Source organism: Pseudophryne corroboree, chromosome 6, assembly GCF_028390025.1.
Source record: "Pseudophryne corroboree isolate aPseCor3 chromosome 6, aPseCor3.hap2, whole genome shotgun sequence".
NCBI classification, from domain to species: Eukaryota; Metazoa; Chordata; class Amphibia; order Anura; family Myobatrachidae; genus Pseudophryne; species Pseudophryne corroboree.
The window spans coordinates 684,565,843-684,589,786 of record NC_086449.1 but is presented as its reverse complement, the minus strand read 5'-3'; the positions used below and the strand labels follow the sequence as shown (position 1 = coordinate 684,589,786).

General features: G+C 42.8%; 1 protein-coding gene across 2 annotated transcripts in view; it reads left to right on the top strand.

The window, feature by feature from the left end:
• The window catches only part of FSTL4 (follistatin like 4), a 759,591-nt gene that overhangs the window by 678,666 nt on the left and 56,981 nt on the right, over positions 1–23,944 (top strand). For both annotated transcript variants that reach the window (XM_063928295.1, XM_063928296.1), the window contains exon 8: positions 76–194. In XM_063928295.1, the coding sequence (XP_063784365.1) occupies positions 76–194 (119 nt within the window). The remainder of the gene's footprint in view (positions 1–75; positions 195–23,944) is intronic.

Genomic DNA, 23,944 nt, shown 5'->3' with positions numbered 1-23,944 from the left:
CTTATTGAACTTTTTTGTATTGCAAAAGAAGCAGAATAATCTATAACTGCCTGCTGTCTTTCGATTCCCCTTCAGGTTTGAGCGTGGGGAACATGTTTTATGTCTTTTCTGATGATGGAATCACAATAATTCAGCCACGAGAATGTGAGATACGAAGACAGATCAAGCCCAGTGAGAGGATCCTTACAAGCTATGTATGTTGTTTCAGTTAATGTATTAAAGGTTTTATAAAATGACATCACTTTATCCTCTACCAGATGTTACCAATATGCCAATATATTTTCCGCTTACACAGTCAGATTCTCAGTCTTTATTTTTCACTTCTGAATAATCCTACTCATTTTAAGAGAGGTCCAACTTTAGGACCACAACTTGTCATGCCCCTTGTACCTGAAGCTGAATGGATACTGTGGTTTGGATTACTCCAAAATGAAAGGGCCAGTCCATGGTGGATAGCGCAGGAAATACTGTATAATAGACATAAGGTACTGTAGACCCCACTTCTGTTACACAACATGAGCCCTAAATCCAATCATTAAATTGCCAAAGTTATCTCCAGGACAGCAATGTGGCTATATTGAGCCTCTACATACTTTTTAGTGTTGTGCTTGTGTGGGGTTGTAAGTCCAAAAGAAAAAAATCATTTCCATTACCAAATACCAAGTAAGAAAGTCACTTAACAAAGATACTGTAATGGGTACTGGTTAAGTACTGCTATAATTATGGGCTGGCCCATTTTTACACAAGCACATTATAGTAGTTGGATAATTGTGGCAGTTTTTAACTTATCTTATTGTACATCTGTGGTAAATACTGTAATTTCCTGGTTGGTGCTGGACCGAGTTGACAGTTTAAAACTTGTAGTCCAACTGAAAGGAAAGGTCAAAAGGGATGAAAGCTTTAGGGAATATTGGAAACATGAAGAGAATTGCTTACTTTCAAAAATTGTTAATATATTATGCATTTCTGACTTCTTACTTAGATAGGGGCTAATGCAAAGCTGAACCAAAGTCAGTTATAATTTCTCCCATGTTGTATACTGTAGCGGGTAATTTCCAGATGACCAATGGGAGGCAGAAGTATTGCAAACAAGTAAGCTTTTATTTCCGGCTGACAGGCATAGCCACTGTAATAGCCTCTTACAAAGGATACCATCAACAGTTCAAAATAACAATTCAGCTTACTTAAAGACAGCAGTGTAAACAGGCAGAGTATTCACAGCAGTTTCAGGGTGCAGGTCCTAATTAAGGAAAGGGTGTGGATCCTCCCTGAGCTGCAGGTGATTAGCCCCTTCCTCAGAATGTGGGAGAAGAGCCACTCTGCCACATACCACCCCCGTTAAAAGGGCAAACCTAGATCTCCTGTTGCGGAAGCCCGGCTTTCTAGCCCTGTTATTACAAAAAAATCTGCTTTCATATGTAAACATCCTAGTCGATGCTAGACTTCAAAAGAAAAAGGCTGGAGAGCCAGGTACCACCTTGTCAGCCTTGCATTAGAATCTTTCATGGAATGCAACCATTTTAATGGTGCATGATCTTTGACCATGGTAAACTTGATCCCACAATATCTCAAAGCCTCAAGAGCCCATTTTATAGAAAGGCATTCGTTTTCTACTACAGAATGCTTTCTATCATGGAAACAATTTTCTACTCAAATACAGAATGGGGTGTTCAGTGCCATCAAACTCCTGACATAAATCTGCCCCCGAACTGACATCTGAGGCGTCTTTGTACCACAAATGGCTTTGCAAAATCTGGGTACTTTAAAACATTGCCTTTACACAAAATCACTTTAATTCTGGTGAACGCAGACTGACACTCCTTAGACCACTCAAGTTTATTTGGGGCAGAATTTTTCAAATGATCTGTTAACGGAGCCGCTAAGGTAGAAAAGTCAGGCAAAAACCTTCTGTAATAGCATGCCAAACCCAAGAAGGATCTCAACTATTTTTTGATAGTTGGAACTGGGGCATTAGCTAGGGCATGTACCTTACTCATTGCCCGCTACATAGCCTAAGTATTTAGTTTAATTTTTACCTAGAACACATTTCTTTAATTAGCAGTTAAACCTGCTTTGCGCAGACTGAAGAAAAGCCCTAAGCCTCTTAACGTGGGCATTCCAATGCTGACTATATATAACAATATCATCCAAATAGGCTGCAGCATAAATTTGATGAGGACAAAGCACTTGGTCCATTAACATCTGAAAATATGCAGGGGAAACATGCAGGATGAAGGGCATTGTTTTAAATTGGAAAAGGCCTAGTGGAGTGGAGAAAGCAGTCTTCTTCTTAGCTTCCTCCGGCAACTCAATCTGCCAATACCCCTTCGTAAGGTCAAGGGTAGAAATATATCTGGCTAAACCTAATCTTTCAAGGAGATTGTTGACCCTTGGCATTGGGTAGGCATCAAATTTTGACAAGGCATTAACTTTTTGGAAGTCTTGGCAAAACCTTGTAGAACGATCTGGCTTCGGGACCAACACAATAGGGCTACACCAGTCGCTAATCGATTCCTCAATTACCTATAATTTCAACAGCTCTTGTACTTCCTTCATTACTTGTGATTGTTTCCCGTTTGGAAATCTATAAGGTCTTTGTCTAATAACTACCCCTGATGGGGTTACGATGTCATATAAGACTAAATTGGTTCTCCCTGGTTTATCTGAGAACACTTTAAGAAGGTTACCCAAGGGAGGTTTCAAACTGTCTGAATCTAGAGGTTCAAGGGGAGAAGCAACCCCTTCCAACTGGGGAACCTGTGGACCAAGCTCAGTATGGCCACTAGCAGGGTCTACAAAAAAAAACTCTTGGTCCTTTCATGCTTTCAACAAATGAACATGATAGATCTGCCTACCTCTATGGGAGTCAGGTTGAAAGACTTCATAATTTACATCCCCAACCTTTTTGATTACTTCTAATGGCCCCTGCCACTTTGCTAGTAGCCTACTACCCTGAGTAGGCAGCAACAAAAGGACTTTATCACCTGGTGAAAAAACTCTAGTTTGGGAATTGCTGTTATAGAGAAGTTTTTGAGCCTCCACCTTTTTTTCTGTCTCCGTAAACTTCTTTAACATAGATTTTAATGTATACGATTGAACCTTTCCACTAAGCCATCAGTTTGGGGATGATATACTGAGGTTCTAATTTGGATATAAAGTTTGTTCCCTAGTCGGTAAGGATTTCGGTAGGTAACCCAACCCTGGAAAAAAGATCCAACAACTTAGTCGTGACCTGTTTGGCTGTGGCAACCCTCAAGGGAAATGCCTCCTGATAACGTGTGGCATAATCCACTACAATGAAAATTAATTTATAACCTTTAGAAGGTGGTTTAATAGGATCCACTAAATCAACCCGTTTTTTCCAAAAGGGACCCCTACAATTGGAAGAGGTATAAATGGAGCAGGAGATGGTCTGTTTACGGCTGTTTTTTGAAACTCTGAACATGAAGCACAAAACTAGAGACCAGCATAAACACCTGGCCAAAAGAACCAGGAGGTTATTCTCGCCAACGTCTTATCACATCCCAAATGACCACCCCAGGGAACTGTATGAGCCAAAACCAATACCTGCTTTCTGAAAGGGCCTGGGACCACTAACTGTCGCATCACCTCCCCCCGTTTATTTGTGCCTGCCCAGATGATATAAAATCTCTCCAAACTACCCAATATGGGGATATTTTCACTTTGTTACATGTGACAACATGACACTATCCACTGAAAGAACATTTTTAAAGGCCCTTTTTAAAGCAGGATCTTCCCTTGAGACTTTCTTATACTACTTAACTGGACTTCAGCAGGTCTATACACAATAGCATGGACAGGTTCATCAGGATTAATAGGCACATTAGCACGAGCAGGCACATCAACATTTATAGGCACATCACAATCAGCATCATTATGGGAAGGGATCTTTTGTCCCACCAAAACTTGACAAGTAAGCCAGGCTCTGTGATCCCTTCTCCTTTGTTTCTTAGATTTAGGAGCCTTTCACTGAGGACAGAAACACATCTGGGGAAAAAGGAAATGTCTTTCCAAGGGTCATTGCAGGCACCTGTTCCTCTGGCAAAACAAGGGCCCAGAAGTGAAGCCAGTCATGAGCTACAAACACAGGGGCTGGTAACCGTGGACAAACACCCGCACATAATTTGGCAGTCTTTCCCCTAATCATCAAAGGGACCATGGTGGTAGGAAAGGCCCGAACATCTCCATGTACACAACAAATGCGGATTAGTTCATGGGGCAACAATAACTCTGGGGACAACAGATCCCTTTGTATCAGGGTAGTAGCAGAGCCAGAGTCTACCAAATCCTCAACCAGTATATTTCCAACTTGTACACGTACCTGTATCCTAGATGGGAAAGGACAAGTCGTTACAGCTGTAAAGACATAAACTAGAGATTATCCCACACCAGACTAAATATAGAAATTACTTAGAAAAAAACAACTAGTACAAAATAGACCCCAATGGATAGCTATCTGTTATGTTGGAGGTGCTCCAGGAAAAATGTAACAAGTACACAGTTAATCGACGTGTGTGGTAGGACCCACAGCTCACCGATAAAAGAAAATTCCTTTGTTTGGAGCACTCTTTTTAGATAATATATATGTGATGATGAAATATTTGTTCAAAATTAAAACGTAACCTTTATTTTTCAACATTAGACTATAAAATACATGGGGTAATACAATTCAAATAATATTTAAATAATTCTTAAAATATTATTTGAATTGTATTACCCCATGTATTTTATAGTCTAATGTTAAAAAATAAAGGTTACGTTTTAATTTTGAAAAAATATTTCATCATCACATATATATTATCTAAAAAGAGTGCTCCAAACAAAGGAATTTTCTTTTATCGGTGAGCTGTGGGTCCTACCACACACGTCGATTAACTGTGTAGCTGTAAAGACATACCCACTCTTGGTGCCTATCTTGGCCAAACGAGAAACCCTCGCTGGAGTTGTTGGGGAAGTTACCAGCTCTGGACCTCAAATTTCCAGGAAACGAGTGGCCAACACCTTCCCTGTAAAAGGACCTCTCTCTTTACACATAGCGAGGGGAGAAGTTGTGGGCCTCAATTCTCTGAGGTCAGCGTCAGAGAGGGAGACTGTCGTCTACCTGCATCCCAACATGGGGACACCTTACCCCGAGACAACGGTTGATGGGGGACAGACATGGAGACTCCGGTGTAATTAAAGTAGAAAGGTTCTCCATACCTTCCTGCACCAGCAATGCATTTTCCACTAGCTGGGCTGCGTCAACCCGATGTCACCCGCTGCAGCTGGACCCAACGAGCAATCTTGGCAGGAAGGAGAGCAGTAAATTGTTCCAAGGTGATCAACTCCACTATTTCGGTCCGCCTGGAGCCACTTAACCGCAAGGCTGGCTAGCCTCTAGTCCACAACATCAGGGTAATAGGAAACGGACCTTCTGGAAAAAGACCAAATCAGTTGGCCACAGCAGCCTTCAAGCGGTCATAATCTTTTGCATCTTCCATCCACAGGGCAGCATATGCAGCTTGGGCCTTCCCTGTTAGCAGAGGTGCAATTTGTAGGGCCCAGGATTCTTTGAGCCATGCATGCAAGGTAGCAACCCTTTTAGAGGTTGTAAGAAAGGCCTCCACATCATCTGAGGCCTGCAATGTGGGAAGTACTGGAGCATTCACTACTGCTTGCTGCTGTTTAAAGAAGTCCAACATCTGTTGCATAACGACTTCCATGGTCGCCTGTTCAGGATCCTTTGCCCAGGACACACTTATCCCACGTCTAACACCACAATGTAGCGGGTAAGTTCCAGATGACCAATGGGAGGCAGATGTATTGCAAACAAGTAATCTTTTATTTCCGACTGACAGGTATAGCTACTGTAATAGCCTCTTACAAAGGATCCAATCAACAGTTCAAAATAACAATTCAGCTTTCTTGAAGACAGCAGATTTCTCCAGGACAGAAAGAGCTGCTAAAGGTGCAGCCTCTCCCACACATTCCCCTTTACTAACCCATCTGGCCTGGTTTTTATACCTTAGCTGGTCATAATTAAGGAAAGGGTGTGGTTCCTCCGTGAGCTGCAGGTGATTAAACCCTTCCTTAGAATGTGGGAGAGAGCCACTCTGCCACATATACATAGAAATAAATGTGGATTTTCACCTGGATGCTGAATTGTACACATCTCTGAAACTGGACCACTCATATGTGTAGCTGTCATCATCAGGGCCAGATTAAGGTTGGGGGGGAAGGTGCGACGGCAACAGGGTTATGGGGTCTAGTAGTAAATGGGGTATGCATTCCCCCCATCTGAAAAGAGGTATAATTATGCCTATACACAACTCGGTATACTGTAGCTTGCAAATCCATCTAAATGCCCTAGCTTAAGTTAACCTATGTACAAGCACACTGTTCTGACCCAGATACAATTCTTCATCAAGTAGAGAAGTGAATGAGTAGCATAGAAGTCAGCATTGCAATATAGTTTAGTTTGTTCTGTTCTAAAGAAGGCACATTGGGAGACTGTACAAGGTGCATCTACAAAACTCACCCACTGCTCTTCTCACTCTCCCATCTTAACCCTGCACTTCTCACTCCCCCATCTCACCCCCTGCACCTCTCACTCCCCCATCTCACCTCCTACTCTTCTCGCTTCAAAATCTCACCCCTGCTCCTCTCACTCCCCAATCTCACCCCCTGCACCTCTCACTCTGCCATCTCACCCCTGCTCCTCTAACTCCGCAATCTCACCCCTGCACCTCTCACTCTGCCATCTCACCCCTGCTCCTCTAACTCCGCAATCTCACCCGCTGCACCTCTCACTCTGCCATCTCTCCCCCTGCACTTCTCAATCCCCCATCTCACCCCCTGCACCTCTCACTTCCTATCTCACCTTCTGCTCCTCTCACTTCCCAATCTCATCCCTGCTCCTCTCACTCCCCAATCTCACCCCCTGTACCTCTCACTCCGCCATCTCTCCCCTGCTCCTCTCACTCCCCAGTCTCACCCCCTGCACCTCTCACTCTGCCATCTCTCCCCTGCTCCTCTCACTCCCCAGTCTCACCCCCTGCACCTCTCACTCCGCCATCTCTCCCCTGCTCCTCTCACTCCCCAATCTCACCCCCTGCACCTCTCACTCTGCCATCTCTCTCCTTGCTTTTTTCATTCCTCCATCTCACCCCCTGCTCCTGTCATTCCTCTGAGACACATTTCTGTCTGCGTTGGGACTGGGACAGAAGATACTGCAGCCTTGTCCCGGCTGCAGTGCAGTTTAAAGTTGTCAGCGACCACCAGCCATACCTGCATATCGGCTGCCAATCAAAAGATGAGGCCGCTCTTTGAATTTGGTGCCGATTGCGCGACATGCACTGCTTGCGGACCACCAGCCAATAAGAAGCTGCAACTGCCATTTTCCGGTGAATCATGCATGCGCAATAGAGATGTCCACAGGAATGCTGTGCAAGCACACAATGCAAGAGTCTACTGCACCGCCGGAGAGGAGGGGGTCTAATCATGAGCTTTTTTTCATTACTGTACTCTAAATAAATAAATAAATAAATATATATATATATATATATATATATATATATATATATATATATATATATTGTGCAAAGGTGCGGCACTCAGGCTTGAAAAAACTTCACTTGAGTCAGTGGATTTTAGATCAACATTTCAATATTACATATATTGTCATCAGGATAATACAATGAAATACAAACGTACCTTTACAGGTGCACACCACAAGTGAATGTTGGCGTCAGGGCCGGGACCGCTCACCCTCCCCGCTGCCGCGCTGTGAGGTGACGTCATCAAACTGAGACCATACACCCACTAGTGTTAACCATTACCATAGTAACATGCTGTAATGTTAAAGCAAGGGCATACAAAGTAACCAGCATAAAACACATTCATAACTAGATACATAACAGCTACAATGAAGCTACAATGAACAAGTTACATAATATCTACATAACACGATACAATAAAGATCCATGCAATTTAACCAGCTTAACAGAAAGTGGATGATATTAATATTAACGTAGAGCTGCATAAGCTATATTATCATTTAATCCTTTTGGATGAATCACATTTAAACGGTGTATCCACCGTGCTTCGCACGGTAACAGCTGTAATGAATGATCTCCCCCCATTTATTTAATGTTTACCAGATAGTATGCCCATGTGGGCTATGCTATATTGGTAAAACTGAGACCAAATTTAAGGAGTTCATGGGTACCCACAGGGCTGCTATACGGGCAGCTTTAGCTACTGGTGTTAGTGACCAGCCAGTCGCACGTCACTTCATGGAAGCACGCCACTCTTTCTCGAGTCTCCGGTATAGGATGATAGATACTATTCCATTAAATAAATGGAGGGGGGGGGGGGATAATTCATTACAGCTGTTACGGCGCAAAGCACGGTGGATACACCGTTTAAATGTGATTCATCCAAAAGGATTAAATGATAATATAGCTAATGCAGCTCTACGTTAATATTAATATCATCCACTTTCTGTTAAGCTGGTTAAATTGCATGGATCTTTATTGTACTGTTATGTAGATATTATGTATCTTGTTCATTGTAGCTTCATTGTAGCTGTTATGTATCTAGTTATGAATGTGTTTTATGCTGGTTACTTTGTATGCCCTTGCTTTCACATTACAGCATGTTACTATGGTAATGGTTAACACTAGTGGGTGTACGGTCTCAGTTTGATGATGTCACCTCACAGCGCGGCAGCAGGGAGGGTGAGTGGTCCCAGCCCTGATGCCAACATTCACTTGTGGTGTGCACCTGTAAAGGTACGTTTGTATTTCATTGTATTATCCTGATGACAATATATGTAATATTGAAACGTTGATCTAAAATCCACTGACTCAAGTGAAGTTTTTTCCAGTCTGAGTGCCGCTCCTTTGCACGTTGTTAGACTACTTTGTGAGGGCACTGGCGCAGTTATATTTGGAGCATGGAGTGCCGGACCTGGGAGAGATATATATTTTTGCTTTCTCTGGTCAACCACGACCGCAAGGGCATACCTACCATAGGAGTGCAGTTGCTATGAAGCCCAGAGTTCAGAGGGTCCCACCTCCCCTGTCTAAATTACATGTGTTACTGCATATACATTTTTTTACCATTGGATGGTACAGTACATATGGGCCCTTACAAACTTTTGCTTTGGGGACTACAATATATCTAGTTACACCCCTGGACCTGCTCATTGTAATGTGGTATACAATGAACTTGAGGGCATTATAATGTTACATAATATGAACTGGAGTCACTGTAATGTGGCATAATATGAACTGTGGACACTGTGTCATAATGTGAATTAGGAGTACTGTGTTGCATAGTGTATACTGGCAGCCCTACAATGTGACATAATGTAAACTGGGGCGTTACTATGGTTCATAAAATAAACTAGGGCACCATTATGGGGCATATAATTAACAACTGCTGCAGGGAGGTGTCACTCTAGAAGCATTGGGACAGGGACCCCTTCAGAATGTTGCTATGGGGCCTACATAGTTCTGGCTATGCCCCTGACTGATAGACTATAGTACAAGTACTATAGTACTATACAGTGTCAGAGTCTATTTGGCACATGCTCCAGCAAGAGATGGGGGTGTACTGAGACAGCACATGGGACCCCAATTCTCTTAACTGTCTCTGTACAGGTCTTCACTTTAAGAAAAAATATTATGTTTTTGAAGATACTAAACTCTTATTTCATGTTTCTTGTTCAAACTTTAAGACTGGGAGGCAAGCAAATTCAATTACCTAAAACAGTATAATCACACAAAGGACTAGATTTAAAAAAAAAAAAAAAAAGTGTTTCTCTCATGGGAGAACCAGTAGTTTTTTACTGAATATGTAAAAATAATAATTTTTTTTTTCTTAGCTACAGTCAGTGTATTTTTAGTTCCAACGGCAATGTTCACTTCACAGCAAGGACATTTCTGGTTATTATTTCCTCGTTAAGTTGTCTCCACAATTTTGCAATTAATAGCTAAGTTGAGCCCTTTACTTTAATTGCAATTTCATTTGCAGAAAAAAAATAATGCTGCTTATCTAATACATTGCTCTGCATAAATTTAGTAGCCGAGGGCGATATATTTTAATAATACTGTACCTAAAACAGGTAATTATTTCACATCTACTTTCCAAATTTAAAAGCTGCCTAAGTAAGAAGCATTGTAATACGGTGTTTAAGATTTAAACATGGAAAATGTGTATAGATAAAGCTTAAGGTTTATAACAAATGTCATCCAATTTGGACTATAGGGTTTGGTTCAGAGGGCAACAACATATTCAGACACAGTGGATCAGCAAAAATCTGCTAATGACACTTCTGCCGGGTTTTGTACATAGACGCCCACTGATGCGCACTTTGGGGGCAATTCAGAGTTGATCGTAGATGTGCTAAATTTAGCACATCTACAATCAGTTTCTCTGACATGCGGGGGGACGCCCAGCACAGGGCTAGTCCGCCCTGCATGTCAGTCCCTGTGCCCCCCCTCCCCAACACACACACACAGAATAAAAGCATCGCACGGCAGCAATGCTTTTGTATCTGGCGAGTAGCTGCCTACCTGCACAGCTCCTGCACTCTGGCAGGGAACTACCCACAACATTCCGAGTCATGTGACGTCACGCAGCCGCAGCCTGCCCCCCCCCCCCCCCAATGGTCCAGACACGCCTCTGTTGTCCGGACCATGCCCCGCCAACGGCGTTCTAACACCATTGGCACACCCCCTACTGCCCCACGACCGCATCTGCCTGTAAATCAGGCAGTGGTGATCGCACCAGTGAGATGCTGATTGCATCTCACTGGCTGCACATGCACAGTGCGCCCGCCGTACATGCGCACTGCGCATAGTAATTCAGACTGCGACCGCTGCTGCTGCAGCGATCCAGTCTGAATTACCCCCTTTGATCCATTGCTTGAGTAAAAAAAAGCAACATCGGATCTGTGAGCAACCATATAAGTTGTGCATAACGTCCATTGCAAGTCACTGGAGCTTTCAAAATGCCCCCAAAATGGTCAGAACGCATCCGTGACTCACAACCCTTGTTACCTCCCACATGTGCTCACTACCTGTCGCTCACTTTGCAAATAAATCAGAGCTGTGTCCGCAATTGCTAATCAATCCCTACACATGTGGCAGCTCCTGATTGGCTACTGGTCCACGAGCTTTGATTGGCTCACAGCCAACATTGAATTCAAAATAGCACCACCAGGTCTGTCTCTCATGCTCATCTGCTGGTGGTCCCGATAATCAGTACTCCTGCCACACGGGGTCCCCCCTCACGGTTCAGGCCCGGGACTGAAGTACCAGCTATCCCCCATTGATCCGTAGCCCTGTGTACCAGCGATATATCTGTGAACGGTGTCATTCACAGATGTATTGCGTTGGCTGTGCAGTACAGCCGATGGGTAGTATATCTACATATATATCAGTACATCATGCTGTGTGTACAGGCAGTCAGCCTGCCACCCGTACACTTGCTGCAAAGGCCACCAGTGACTGACATCACAACTGGGCGGGCACATGTACAGTAAATGCCTGCCCAGTTGTGACGTTAGACACAACACATCAGGCCTACAATTGGTAAGTGTGCATGCATTTACCAATCATCAGATAGGTTGATGGATCATCCAGACAGCTGATCCATCATTCTAGTGTGTACCCAGCAATAATATTGACATTCATAATTTCAACGTGGTCATAATGTCAATACTGACCATGTCGACATTCATCATGTAGATACTGATAAAATGTTGGCACATTGAAATGTCGACATGTCTCCCTGGTGGCCCAGCGGTCACTTAACCTGCTTATGACGGCTATAGCAGCTTCATGAATGTCCCTGAGGGGTAGATGTATTAAGCCTTGAAAAGTAATAAATTGCACATTGATGAAGTACCAACCAATAAGCTCCTAACTGCCATGGCTGGGTTGGCATTCAAAGGAGAGGTAATAATCATGGGAGACTTTGATCTTCCTGAGGAAAATTAGGAGGTGTCTGTTGCTACTTCCACTAGAAATAGGGACATTTTGAATTCCTTGCAGGGAGTATCCCTCCAGTAATTGGTGAGGGAGTCCACTTGAAAAGATGCAATATTAAACCTAATACTTACAAATGGAGACAGAATATCTGATGTAAAAGTGGGTGAAAACCTGGGATCTAGTGATCATCAAGCAGTGTGGTTCAGCATAAAGACAGGGACTGGCTCATCCCATACAAAAACAAAGGTGTTGGATTTTAGGACGGCTGATTTTGTAGGGATGGGAAAATGTGTAAGCGATTCTTTGGCAGAGTGGAGAAACTTGGAAGGAGTGCAGGAGATGTTAGAAAAATGTAAAGGTGCAATACTAAAAGCAAGAGACCTTTGTATAAATAGGGTTAGGAAAAACACAAGGAAAAGTAAGCAAGTTTGGTTTGCGAAAGTATTGTCAAAGCAAAAAAGATGGCTTTTCGGAAATATAAGCAGACTTAAAATAATAAAGACAAAGAGGTGTATCTTGTTAGACAGTAGGAGCGGGGGCGTTTTAAGAGAGGAGGAAGCCCGTGTTCAGCCTCCTCCATCGGGCCCCCTCCTCTCTGCCCGGAGCGCTTTAGAGTCTGAGCACCAGAGGGCTCAGACTCTACTGCGCATGCGCAGATCTCTGGGAAAATGGCGCGGCGGCCATTTTCCCTGAAATCTCTCTACTGTGCATGTGCAGAACACCATGAAAATGGCCGCTGGGCCATTTTCACTGTGTTCTAGCGGCGCTTCGGGTGCCGGCGCTGGACTTCGGAGGGGTAAGTATTTTACAAATGGGTGCAGTGTGTGCGGTGGGGGCCCCCTCTGGACTCCGGGGCCCGTGTGCACTGCACACACTGCACCCATTATAGAAATGCCAGTGAGTAGGAGACTAAATAAGGTAATCAGATGTGTAAAGGCACAAGCTGAGGAGAAAATGGCCCAGTCAGTGGGTGAAGGATGCAAATCTTTTTTTATGTACAGTAAGCGAAAGGTGAAAATCAAATTCCGCAATAATAAGACTAAAGACAGAGACTGGGAATCTTGCTAAGGGAGACAATGTAATGGCAGATCATGGCAATAATTATTTTTCTCAGTATTCACTACTGAAAGAGTGGGGAAGGGGCTACAGTTAAGTTGCAGCTATATTTAGAAAAATTAAACAAGTACATTTACAGAGAAGAAGGTATGCCGTTTTGCAGATGACACAAACATATGCAACAGGGTAGACACACCAGGAGGGGCAAAACAAATGATTGATGATCTAGGTACACTAAAGGAATGGTCAAAAGTGTGGCAAATTACAGTTTAATGCCAAAAAAGCCCGAATCATGCACTTGGGTCTCAAAAATCCAAATGCTTAATATAGGGCCTAATTCAGACCTGATCGCTGTGCTACAAATTACACCGTCATGCGATCAGATAGTCGCCTCCCAGGGAGAGTGAAAATTTGCCCCGTGCAAGTGTATGATTGCATGTGTACACTGTGCGAAAATTCCCCTCAGTCAGTGGACAGCTGCAAAACCGTTCGAATCACACTCATCATCGAATTATTTTTCCATACTGTGCAGTGTGTGCGTAGCTCAGGACTTACTCCTACAGTGCAAACCAAACAGGCTGATCGGGTCCAAAGCTGACATCACACACCCTCCCTGAAAACGCTTGGGAACGCCTGCATTTTTCCTGACACTCCCTGAAAACGGCCAGTTACCACCCACAAGCGTCCTCTTCATGTCAAATACCTTGCGAACAGCCGCGCAATCGAAATGTTCGCACCATCCTGTCACTGTCTGACGATGTGCATATGCATTATGTTGCATACGCATGCTCAGTAGTTCGATAATCGCCCGCTGTGTGAAAATGCACAGCAGCGATCAGATCTGAATCGGGCCCATAGTATTAATGGCACTATATCGGAAACTACTGAGGAGGAAAGGGATCTAGGAGTCACTATTTCAGGTGACTTAAAGGCAGGTAAGCAATGTAACAAAGCAATGAGGAAGGCAAGTCAGATGCTTGGATACATAGGGAGAGGAAACAGCAGCAGAAATAAAGAAGTAATAATGCCAATAGGTCATTGGTACTCCCTCATTTAGAATTCTGGATTCTAGAATTCAATTTTCGAGGTCATATTCTCAGGATATTAATACATTAGAGACTGTACAAAGAAGGGCAACTAAAATGGTGCATGGCCTACATCACAAAACTTACCCGCAAAGACTACAAAATCTCAATACTGCATGTATACTTTGGAGCAGAGAACGGAAAGGGGGACATGATAGAAACTTTCAAATACTGTAAATTAAGCGTTTTAATAAAGTTCAGGAGGGAAACATTCTTCAAATGAAGAGAAGTATTAGAACATGAGGACTTGCACTAAAACTGGAGGGGAGGGAGGTTCAGGGGAAATTTGAGACAAATTACTTCACAGAAAGGGTAGTGGACAAGTGGAATAGGCTCCCATCAGAGGTGGTAGAGGCTAAGACTGTAGAGCAGTTTAAACATGCATGGGATAGACATAAGGATATCATTACAAAGAAATAAGGGTCAAATAGGGTTTAAGTTAACAATATGGTTAAAAAAAAGGGGCAGACTAGATGGGCCAGTGGTTCTTATCTGCAATCAAAGTCTCTGTTTCTATTTTACTCAGGGTTCTATTCATGTAGAATACTGGGTGCAAGATTTTAATGATTACTGTATCATGCTATACTATATGTAGTATAACTACATATACCAGAGGTTCCCAAACTGTGTGCCGTGGCTCCCTGGGGTGCCTCGAGACACTTGCAGGGGTGCCCTAGGTTGGTGATCCAGGACCAATTCAAGTTATTCATGGTCAATATAATAGGCAAAAACAGCGCTGGTGGCTGCCAGTCATAAAATGTGGCCAAACAGAAGCAAATCTTGTCCCTCACCACACAACTGACCCTAAGGATGACATATAAACGTGATCTACTTAATGTAATATTTTTTCTAAATTTCTCAATAAGAAATTTTTGGCCTAGGGGTGCTGTGAAAAAAAATCTGATATTCTAGGGCGCCATGATTCAAAAAAGTTTGGAATCCACTGACATATACTGTAGCATGCTATATGTAGTAGCTGTAATTAGACATGCGGGAATACTTACCTTTTCAGCAGTGTCCTCCAATAAGCAGCCCCTTAAGAGCCAGCCAATCACTACCAGACTGAAGTACTGCGATTCCGGAAGAATTTTCTGCATACTGCGCATGTGCCGCCAGTGCCTTGCACGCTAACGTCTGTGTCATGAGAGGGCGCAAAGGGGGAGTAGTGAGTGGCGAGGATGGGGAGGAGGCAGGAAAATATTAAACTTTCCTGCTGTTCTCTCACAACGGAGTTTGCTTCCCATTATTATGCCATCCAGAGATAGTGATTCTTTTTTGAGTAGTGAAATGAAAAGCATAGCTTTTCATTCTTCTCTGAATTTCTCTTCCCACATTATTGTACTGTATGGCAATGCGATTTCTACTGTAATCAGGAGCATATTTCTTTACGATAATTGGAAGAAGTGAAAGTCTCTGTTATCAGGAAAACAGGACTTTTCACTTCTTCATCAATAGAGCCCTCACAAACTTAAGAGGGGTACTCACAAAGCGACAATCTAAGCAATCTGACTAGATTGCTTAGATTTTAAGCATGATCTGTCCGTGTGTACGCCCCCACAGCGATGCGCTTCTCCACGTGTCGCTATCGCTGGTGCTAAATTTGCTCTATCTAGCAGGTTGCTCATTTCACCCGCTGGGTGAAATGACCCCCCCCCCCCCCCCACACACACACACACACACACCCTCAGCACACATCGCGCTGTACTGAGTGGGGGGGGGAGATGCATGCTGAGCGATTCGCTCAGCACACCTCTCCCCATACCTGCCCGTGAATTATTGCTTAGTTTAGTGATGCCAGAAGCCTCTTCTTCAGTGTATCTGACAGATTGACTTGATTATCTTATTTTTCCTTTTATTGGATATAAATTCTGCAATCATGACAAAATATTGCTGTGTGGCAAACCATTGAAAATATTTAAAAAAAACCATGACCATTTTAATTTTTTAGTTATGTATTCTTTCTTTATTATAACAGGAGACACATTACAAGCATCAAAGAAAAAATAACCAGCAATATCTCAGAGTAAATATAGTATAAAGAAACACAGGACCCCCCGCAGTGCCATCACTCTTAACAGTAATTTAGTGAAATAGCTTAAGCTAGCTCGCGTTTAACAGTATGAGATGACACAAAAATGCTTGAGTGGCGATAGTAGGGAGAGGGAAATCAGAAGGACAGAACTCTTGAGGAGGGAGCATTGGCTTAAACATATATTTTGAAGTACAGGTATCTCTAGGTCAGCAGCAGGATTCCAAATAAAAAAGATAGTGGATAGGCAACTGCACTCTCAACTAATTAGGGATAATTCAAGATTTATAGGAAGGGGATTCCTTCAGTTTGAACCATGCAAACCATGTGGAAGAAAATCCTGAAATCTGTTCACTTATCTTTTCATTGCAATAAAAAAGTCTGTGGGAGTTATGTAATAGATTCTGAGATGAAAGAACCGGTGTGACTTTGGCGATTTCACTGCTCAATTCAAAGAGGCAATCAGTAATTAGGTGCATACAGTGTGCCTAATGGTTTGTTTGCATGAGAGCTTTTGCAATCCTAGTGAGATAGGGCTTTATTTATGAAGTCGTGGCTTTTGTAAGCGACTACTTCCCAGCGGCTCGGAAGTAAAATTATAAAATGGCACTCGCAATTAGTGTAAAGCCCGGCATTCTTTACATTGTCTCAACCCATAGACTGTTGGTTTAAAACACCAATTATTTTAATAATTAGAATAAATGTGTTTAGGGAGTAGTCCTTACTGGCGCCAAGCAGCTTAGATGCAACAGATTTCAAATAAATGTCACCACATTTAGCTATACATACAAAAAACAGAATTTTGAAAACTGCAATACATCACAAGCACTAAAAAACATTAGTGCAACATCACCAGAACGTTCCTTTTGGGTTGGATGGAATATTCTTTTTATCTGATGTTCTCCTTTGGTTCAGACCATTTAGGTATGGAGACTCCAACAGAGGTAATATGGAATAAAACAGATGTAATAAAAACCAATGTGTAGTAAGTTTTGTGAAAAACCAAGGTAAGTATTAGTGCCTTTTTGAGAGGCTTTTAATTCTTCTAGAAGACTATACAGAATCCAAAGCGTACCCCACTCACACTTTAAGCGGGGATATATAAGCACATCAAGGTTTCTTTCATAAGGATGGTGGCTTCTACCGTTTTCTATACACCCAGTGTGGATCTCAAGGGGTTCAACCAAGCAAAGCTGTAAATTATTTAGATGTAAGAAGTTGATGCGTACCCCAACACTCACACTAGGAAGGCGGATGTGAAGCCTATCAAGGTATCTTTATCTTCTTAGAGTGGAAGTGGTGGTCCTGATGTGGTGTATTTCAAATCGCAGATCAGTCCACGACAGACTTTAGTAAGGCATTTGACACTGTCCCACATCACAGACTGCTAAATAAACTTGAAAGCCTGGGGGTGGATTATAAATTAGTGAAATGGATAAGAACCTGGTTGCAGGATAGGAAACAGACAGTTGTAGTTAATGGAGTGCAATCTATGGAGGGAAATGTTACCAGTGGAGTACCCCAGGGATCTGTACTTGGTCCAGTTCTCTTTAATATCTTTGTTGGTGACATTGCAGATGGTATTGAAGGGAAGATATGCCTTTTTGCAGATGATACAAAGATATGCAACAGGGTAGACACACCGGGAGGGGTCAAACAAATGATTGATGACCTAGGTAGGCTTGAGAAATGGTCAAGAACGTGGCAACTACAGTTTAATGCTAAAAAATGCAAAATCATGCACTTGGGTCTCAAAAACCCAAAGGCTAAGTATAGTATCAAGGGTACTATAATGGAAACTACTGAGGAGGAAAGAGATTTAGGAGTCACTATTTCAAGTGACTTGAAGGCAGGAAAGCAATGCAACAAAGCAATGAGAAAGGCAAGTCAGATGCTTAGTTGCATAGGGAGAGGAATCAGTAGCAGGAAAAAAGAAGTGATAATGCCACTGTATCGGTCATTGGTAAGGCCCCATCTGGAATACTGTGTCCAGTTCTGGAGACCCTATCTCCAGAAGGATATAAATACATTAGAGAGTGTACAAAGAAGGGCAACTAAAATGGTGCATGGCCTACATCACAAAACTTACCCGGAAAGGCTAAAAGATCTTAACATGTATAGTTTGGAGGAGAGAAGGGAAAGGGGAGACATGATAGAAACTTTCAAATATATAAAGGGTCTTAACAAAGTTCAGGAGGGAAACATTCTTCAAAGGAAAAGAAGCATTAGAACTCGAGGGCATACATTGAGACTGGAGGGGGGGAGGTTCAGGGGAAATTTAAGGAAAAATTACTTCACAGAAAGGGTAGTGGATAAGTGGAATAGCCTCCCATCAGAGGTGGTAGAGGCTAAGACTGTAGGGCAATTTAAACATGCTTGGGACAGGCATATGAATATCCTTACAAAGAATCAAGGTTAAAAAAGGGTTGAGATTGCCTAAAGGATAAAATAAAAAAGGGGCAGACTAGATGGGCCAAGTGGTTCTTATCTGCCGTCAAATTCTATGTTTCTATGTTTCTAACTCCAAACAGGATGACATGAAAGAAATGGCAAAAAAAACAACCAATGTGTAGTATGTTCTATTGACCCTATTAGAAGTTTGGTGAGGTGTGGCTTAAGTACCTCTAACTAACTAAAATGATTCCAAAGCGTACCCCACTCACACTTTGAACGGGGACCATAAGGCACATCAGGGTTTCTTTTAAGATACAGACTTTTGCCCCTTGTGTTACACCCGGTGTTAGTCTAAAGCAATACAACCAATCAAAGGTGTGATGAGCAATACAGATGCGTACCCCAACACTCACACTCAGAAGGAAGGTGGAAAACCCATCAAGGTATCTTTTTCTCCTTAAGATAAACAAATGATTTATCAAATATGGCGTACCCCAACTCACAGTTTGAGGTACTAGATGACTCCCGTAAAGGTATCTTTAAGGTTCCAAATAGGGAATAATATTTCCTGCTTGGGTCTAGTAGTTCTCCATTGCTTCCAAAAAAAATTTGTAACTCCCACAACAAAAATGGAGGAAGGGGGTTACAGATATTTATTCACAGTACATGGGAAACAAGATGACGAGAAATATATAATACGGAAAAAACATATGCAGCCGCACATGAAACAATGGGATAAAAAATGGCAAAGAGGAATTTTTGGAAAACCACTTGCACAAAGATAGATAAAAATGCAAAGATAAAAAGAAAAGAAAATCCAGATAGTGGCAAGTTACTCACACTCCTGCTGTCAACGCGTTTCAGCCCTCACCGGGCCTTTATCAAGACATCTTGATAAAGGCCCAGTGAGGGCTGAAACGCGTTGACAGCAGGAGTGTGAGTAACTTGCCACTATCTGGATTTTCTTTTCTTTTTATCTTTGCATTTTTATCTATCTTTGTGCAAGTGGTTTTCCAAAAATTCCTCTTTGCCATTTTTTATCCCATTGTTTCATGTGCGGCTGCATATGTTTTTTCCGTATTATATATTTCTCGTCATCTTGTTTCCCATGTACTGTGAATAAATATCTGTAACCCCCTTCCTCCATTTTTGTTGTGGGAGTTACAAATTTTTTTTGGAAGCAATGGAGAACTACTAGACCCAAGCAGGAAATATTATTCCCTATTTGGAACCTTAAAGATACCTTTACGGGAGTCATCTAGTACCTCAAACTGTGAGTTGGGGTACGCCATATTTGATAAATCATTTGTTTATCTTAAGGAGAAAAAGATACCTTGATGGGTTTTCCACCTTCCTTCTGAGTGTGAGTGTTGGGGTACGCATCTGTATTGCTCATCACACCTTTGATTGGTTGTATTGCTTTAGACTAACACCGGGTGTAACACAAGGGGCAAAAGTCTGTATCTTAAAAGAAACCCTGATGTGCCTTATGGTCCCCGTTCAAAGTGTGAGTGGGGTACGCTTTGGAATCATTTTAGTTAGTTAGAGGTACTTAAGCCACACCTCACCAAACTTCTAATAGGGTCAATAGAACATACTACACATTGGTTGTTTTTTTTGCCATTTCTTTCATGTCATCCTGTTTGGAGTTGTCGTGGTCTGATCTGCGATTTGAAATACACCACATCAGGACCACCACTTCCACTCTAAGAAGATAAAGATACCTTGATAGGCTTCACATCCGCCTTCCTAGTGTGAGTGTTGGGGTACGCATCAACTTCTTACATCTAAATAATTTACAGCTTTGCTTGGTTGAACCCCTTGAGATCCACACTGGGTGTATAGAAAACGGTAGAAGCCACCATCCTTATGAAAGAAACCTTGATGTGCTTATATATCCCCGCTTAAAGTGTGAGTGGGGTACGCTTTGGATTCTGTATAGTCTTCTAGAAGAATTAAAAGCCTCTCAAAAAGGCACTAATACTTACCTTGGTTTTTCACAAAACTTACTACACATTGGTTTTTATTACATCTGTTTTATTCCATATTACCTCTGTTGGAGTCTCCATACCTAAATGGTCTGAACCAAAGGAGAACATCAGATAAAAAGAATATTCCATCCAACCCAAAAGGAATGTTCTGGTGATGTTGCACTAATGTTTTTTAGCGCTTGTGATGTATTGCAGTTTTCAAAATTCTGTTTTTTGTATTTTAATAATTAGTCTTGAGGACAAAAGAAGGCTGATCTACACTAGCTATTGGTACAAAGCATGATGTTGAAAATGGTAAAAATGGCATAATCTCCCTATTTTTGCATGGGCAAAATCTAGTTGTACCATATGTCAGGTTCAAATTAGAGATGAGCAGCGGACCATTTTTGCGGGTTTTGGGTTTAATTTGTTGTCCATTTTGGTTTTGCCTAAATACCGTGGTTTTGGATTGTATTTTTTGTGTTCCTCCAATATTAACAAAAATATTAATAACATTGATTTCCAGTAATTTCCAGTCAATTTTGACCACCTCACAGATGGCAATATTGTTTTCATCCAGCTGAGGCTAAAGGCTGTAGCGAGTTTGCCGGTTACTAAGCGAGAGAATAGCAGCAGCACAAACTCACACAGCAATTGACAGCATATCTATGAAACATTGCCACACAGCAGTGGCAGAAATGAAAAGTGGTGCAAGATGGAATTATTCTTGGGCTCTCCCACCTACTCTTATTTAGGACTGCAGTCCCCCAGATTAATCCGTCACCCAACTCGGTGTCAATTAAGCCAGATGCAGTCCGTAACTGCACTAGCTTCACTATGACTGGCAGTGACTTCTTATTGGAAGTCCTGTCAGTCACAGTCACACAAGGCAGTCAAATTGGGAGTTGTTTCCTCCCTCCGGGAATGCCAGACCGGGCTGCAATATGGATGGTAACCATATTATATGGAGTACAATCATAGGCGTGTGCACAGGCACCCCCTAATGTCGGGCACCCCCTCACACATACAGCACGCCTACAGCAACATTGATGCGTGTCCTCCTCTCCCTCACCTCACCCATGGACTGCAGCCGGAGCGTCTGGGAGGTCCTCTAAAGGAAGGGGATGTAGTGTTGCGACGGAGGATCTCCCTTCACAGACTGCTGGAGCCGGAAAACATGACTTCTCTCCCTCATTACCAAGCGTGAGGAGCTGCAGGCGGCGGACTGCGGACAGCTCTGGAGCGGGACTCAAGTGAGTATTGTGCTGCACGGCAGTGTCGGTACTCGGGGCTGGGGCACCACTACTATTTGGGGATTGTGTAACTAGAACTACTACTATGGGCATATGTAACTGGCACTACTACTATGGGCATGTGTAACTGGCACTACTACTATGGGCATGTGTAACTGCCACTACTACTATGGGCATATGTAACTAGCACTACTACTATGGGCATGTGTAACTGGCACTACTACTATTGGCATGTGTAACTGGCACTACTACTGTGGGCATTGTGTAACTGGCACTACTACTATGGGCATGTGTAACTGGCACTACTACTATGGGCATATGTAACTAGCACTACTACTATGGGCATGTGTAACTGGCACTACTACTATTGGCATGTGTAACTGGCACTACTACTGTGGGCATTGTGTAACTGGCACTACTACTATGGGCATGTGTAACTGGCACTATTAATGCAGGCATTGTGTAACTGGCACTACTGATATGGGCATGTGTAACTGGCACTACTACTGCAGGCATTGTGTAACTGGCACTACTACTATTGGGCATTGTGTAACTGGCACTACTACTGCGGTCATTGTGTAACTGGCACTACTACTATTGGGGATTGTGTAACTGGCACAACTGCTGTGGGCATGTGTAAAGGGCACTACTACTATTGGGCATTGTGTAAGTGGCACAACTGCTGTGGGCATTGTGTAAAGGGCACTACTACTGTGGGCACTGTCAGTAAGCGGCATTAGACACAGAATGAAGGTAGGTGGAGGCTGAAAGACACAGAGTGAAGGGTGGGAGGCTGAGAGGCACAGAGTGAAGGGGGCAGACTCGGAGACACAAAATAAGGTGGATTGTGAGAGATGCGTGGCAGGGAAATGCAGGCGGAAGATGATCGTGGAGATGGTGCAGCTGAGAGATGCAGATGGGAGATAAGGGTCTGGCTGAGAGACACAGGGAGGAGATGATGGTGTGGCTGAGAGATGCAGAGAGCAGGAGGTGACACGAGTCTGGTTGAACCTCTGTTGCATGATGATGATATTGGTTATGGTGGTCATTCCGAGTTGATCGCTCGTTATTTTTTTTCGCAATGGAGCGATTAGTCGCTAATGCGCATGCGCAATTTTCGCAGTGCGACTGCGCCAAGTAAATTTGCTATTAAGTTAGGTATTTTACTCACGGCATTACGAGGTTTTTTTCTTCGTTTTGGTGATCGTAGTGTGATTGACAGGAAGTGGGTGTTTCTGGGCGGAAACTGGCCGTTTTATGGGTGTGTGCGAAAAAACTCTGCCGTTTCTGGGAAAAATGCGGGAGTGTCTGAAGAACCGGGGGAGTGTCTGGGCGAACCCTGGGTGTGTTTGTGACGTCAAACCAGGAACGAAACTGACTGAACTGATCGCAGTGGCAGAGTAAGTCTCGAGCTACTCAGAAACTGCTAAGAACTGTCTATTCGCAAATCTGCTAATCTTTCGTTCGCAAATCTACTATGCTAAGATTCACTCCCAGTAGGCGGCGGCTTAGCGTGTGCAAAGCTGCTAAAAGCAGCTTGCGAGCGAACAACTCGGAATGAGGGCCTATATTCCTACACACACAGGCATCTTCTAGACAATGTGATATCCTACATGAATAGTGATTACCGACTGAAGACGCTGCCAGCCCAAGGAGGACATTTCTTCAGAGGTTCCACGTTGTGAGAAACCACCATATAGGTGCATATGGAATGGAAAGGAATGCTCCCAGAGTGATTAGAAACAGTTTGCAGTGGCCACGCCCCTTGTGGTATGTGATTTATATTACATTAAGTGCCAATAGGCAGTGCTAGACACGCCCAATAGACAGTGCTAGGCACACCCAGTAGGTGGTGCTAAACACCTCTCCGATGGTGCACCCCCTATTAAAATGTTCTGCGCACACCTATGAGTTCAATGTGCCAGAACATTACAAAAAATAGACCAATATTTTTATTTTTCACTTCGCAACTCAACTGAAACTGTAGAAATTCAAAGGGCTTCCTTTTATACGTATGTGAATAATTAATGCACAGGGGTACAGCGCACACAGGTTGTGCAAACATAAAATATATTTTTTTTTAAATTCACTCTTTTATTTATTTATTTTTTACTTTTTTTGCAACTCAGTGACAACAATACACACTAAGTGCTGCTTA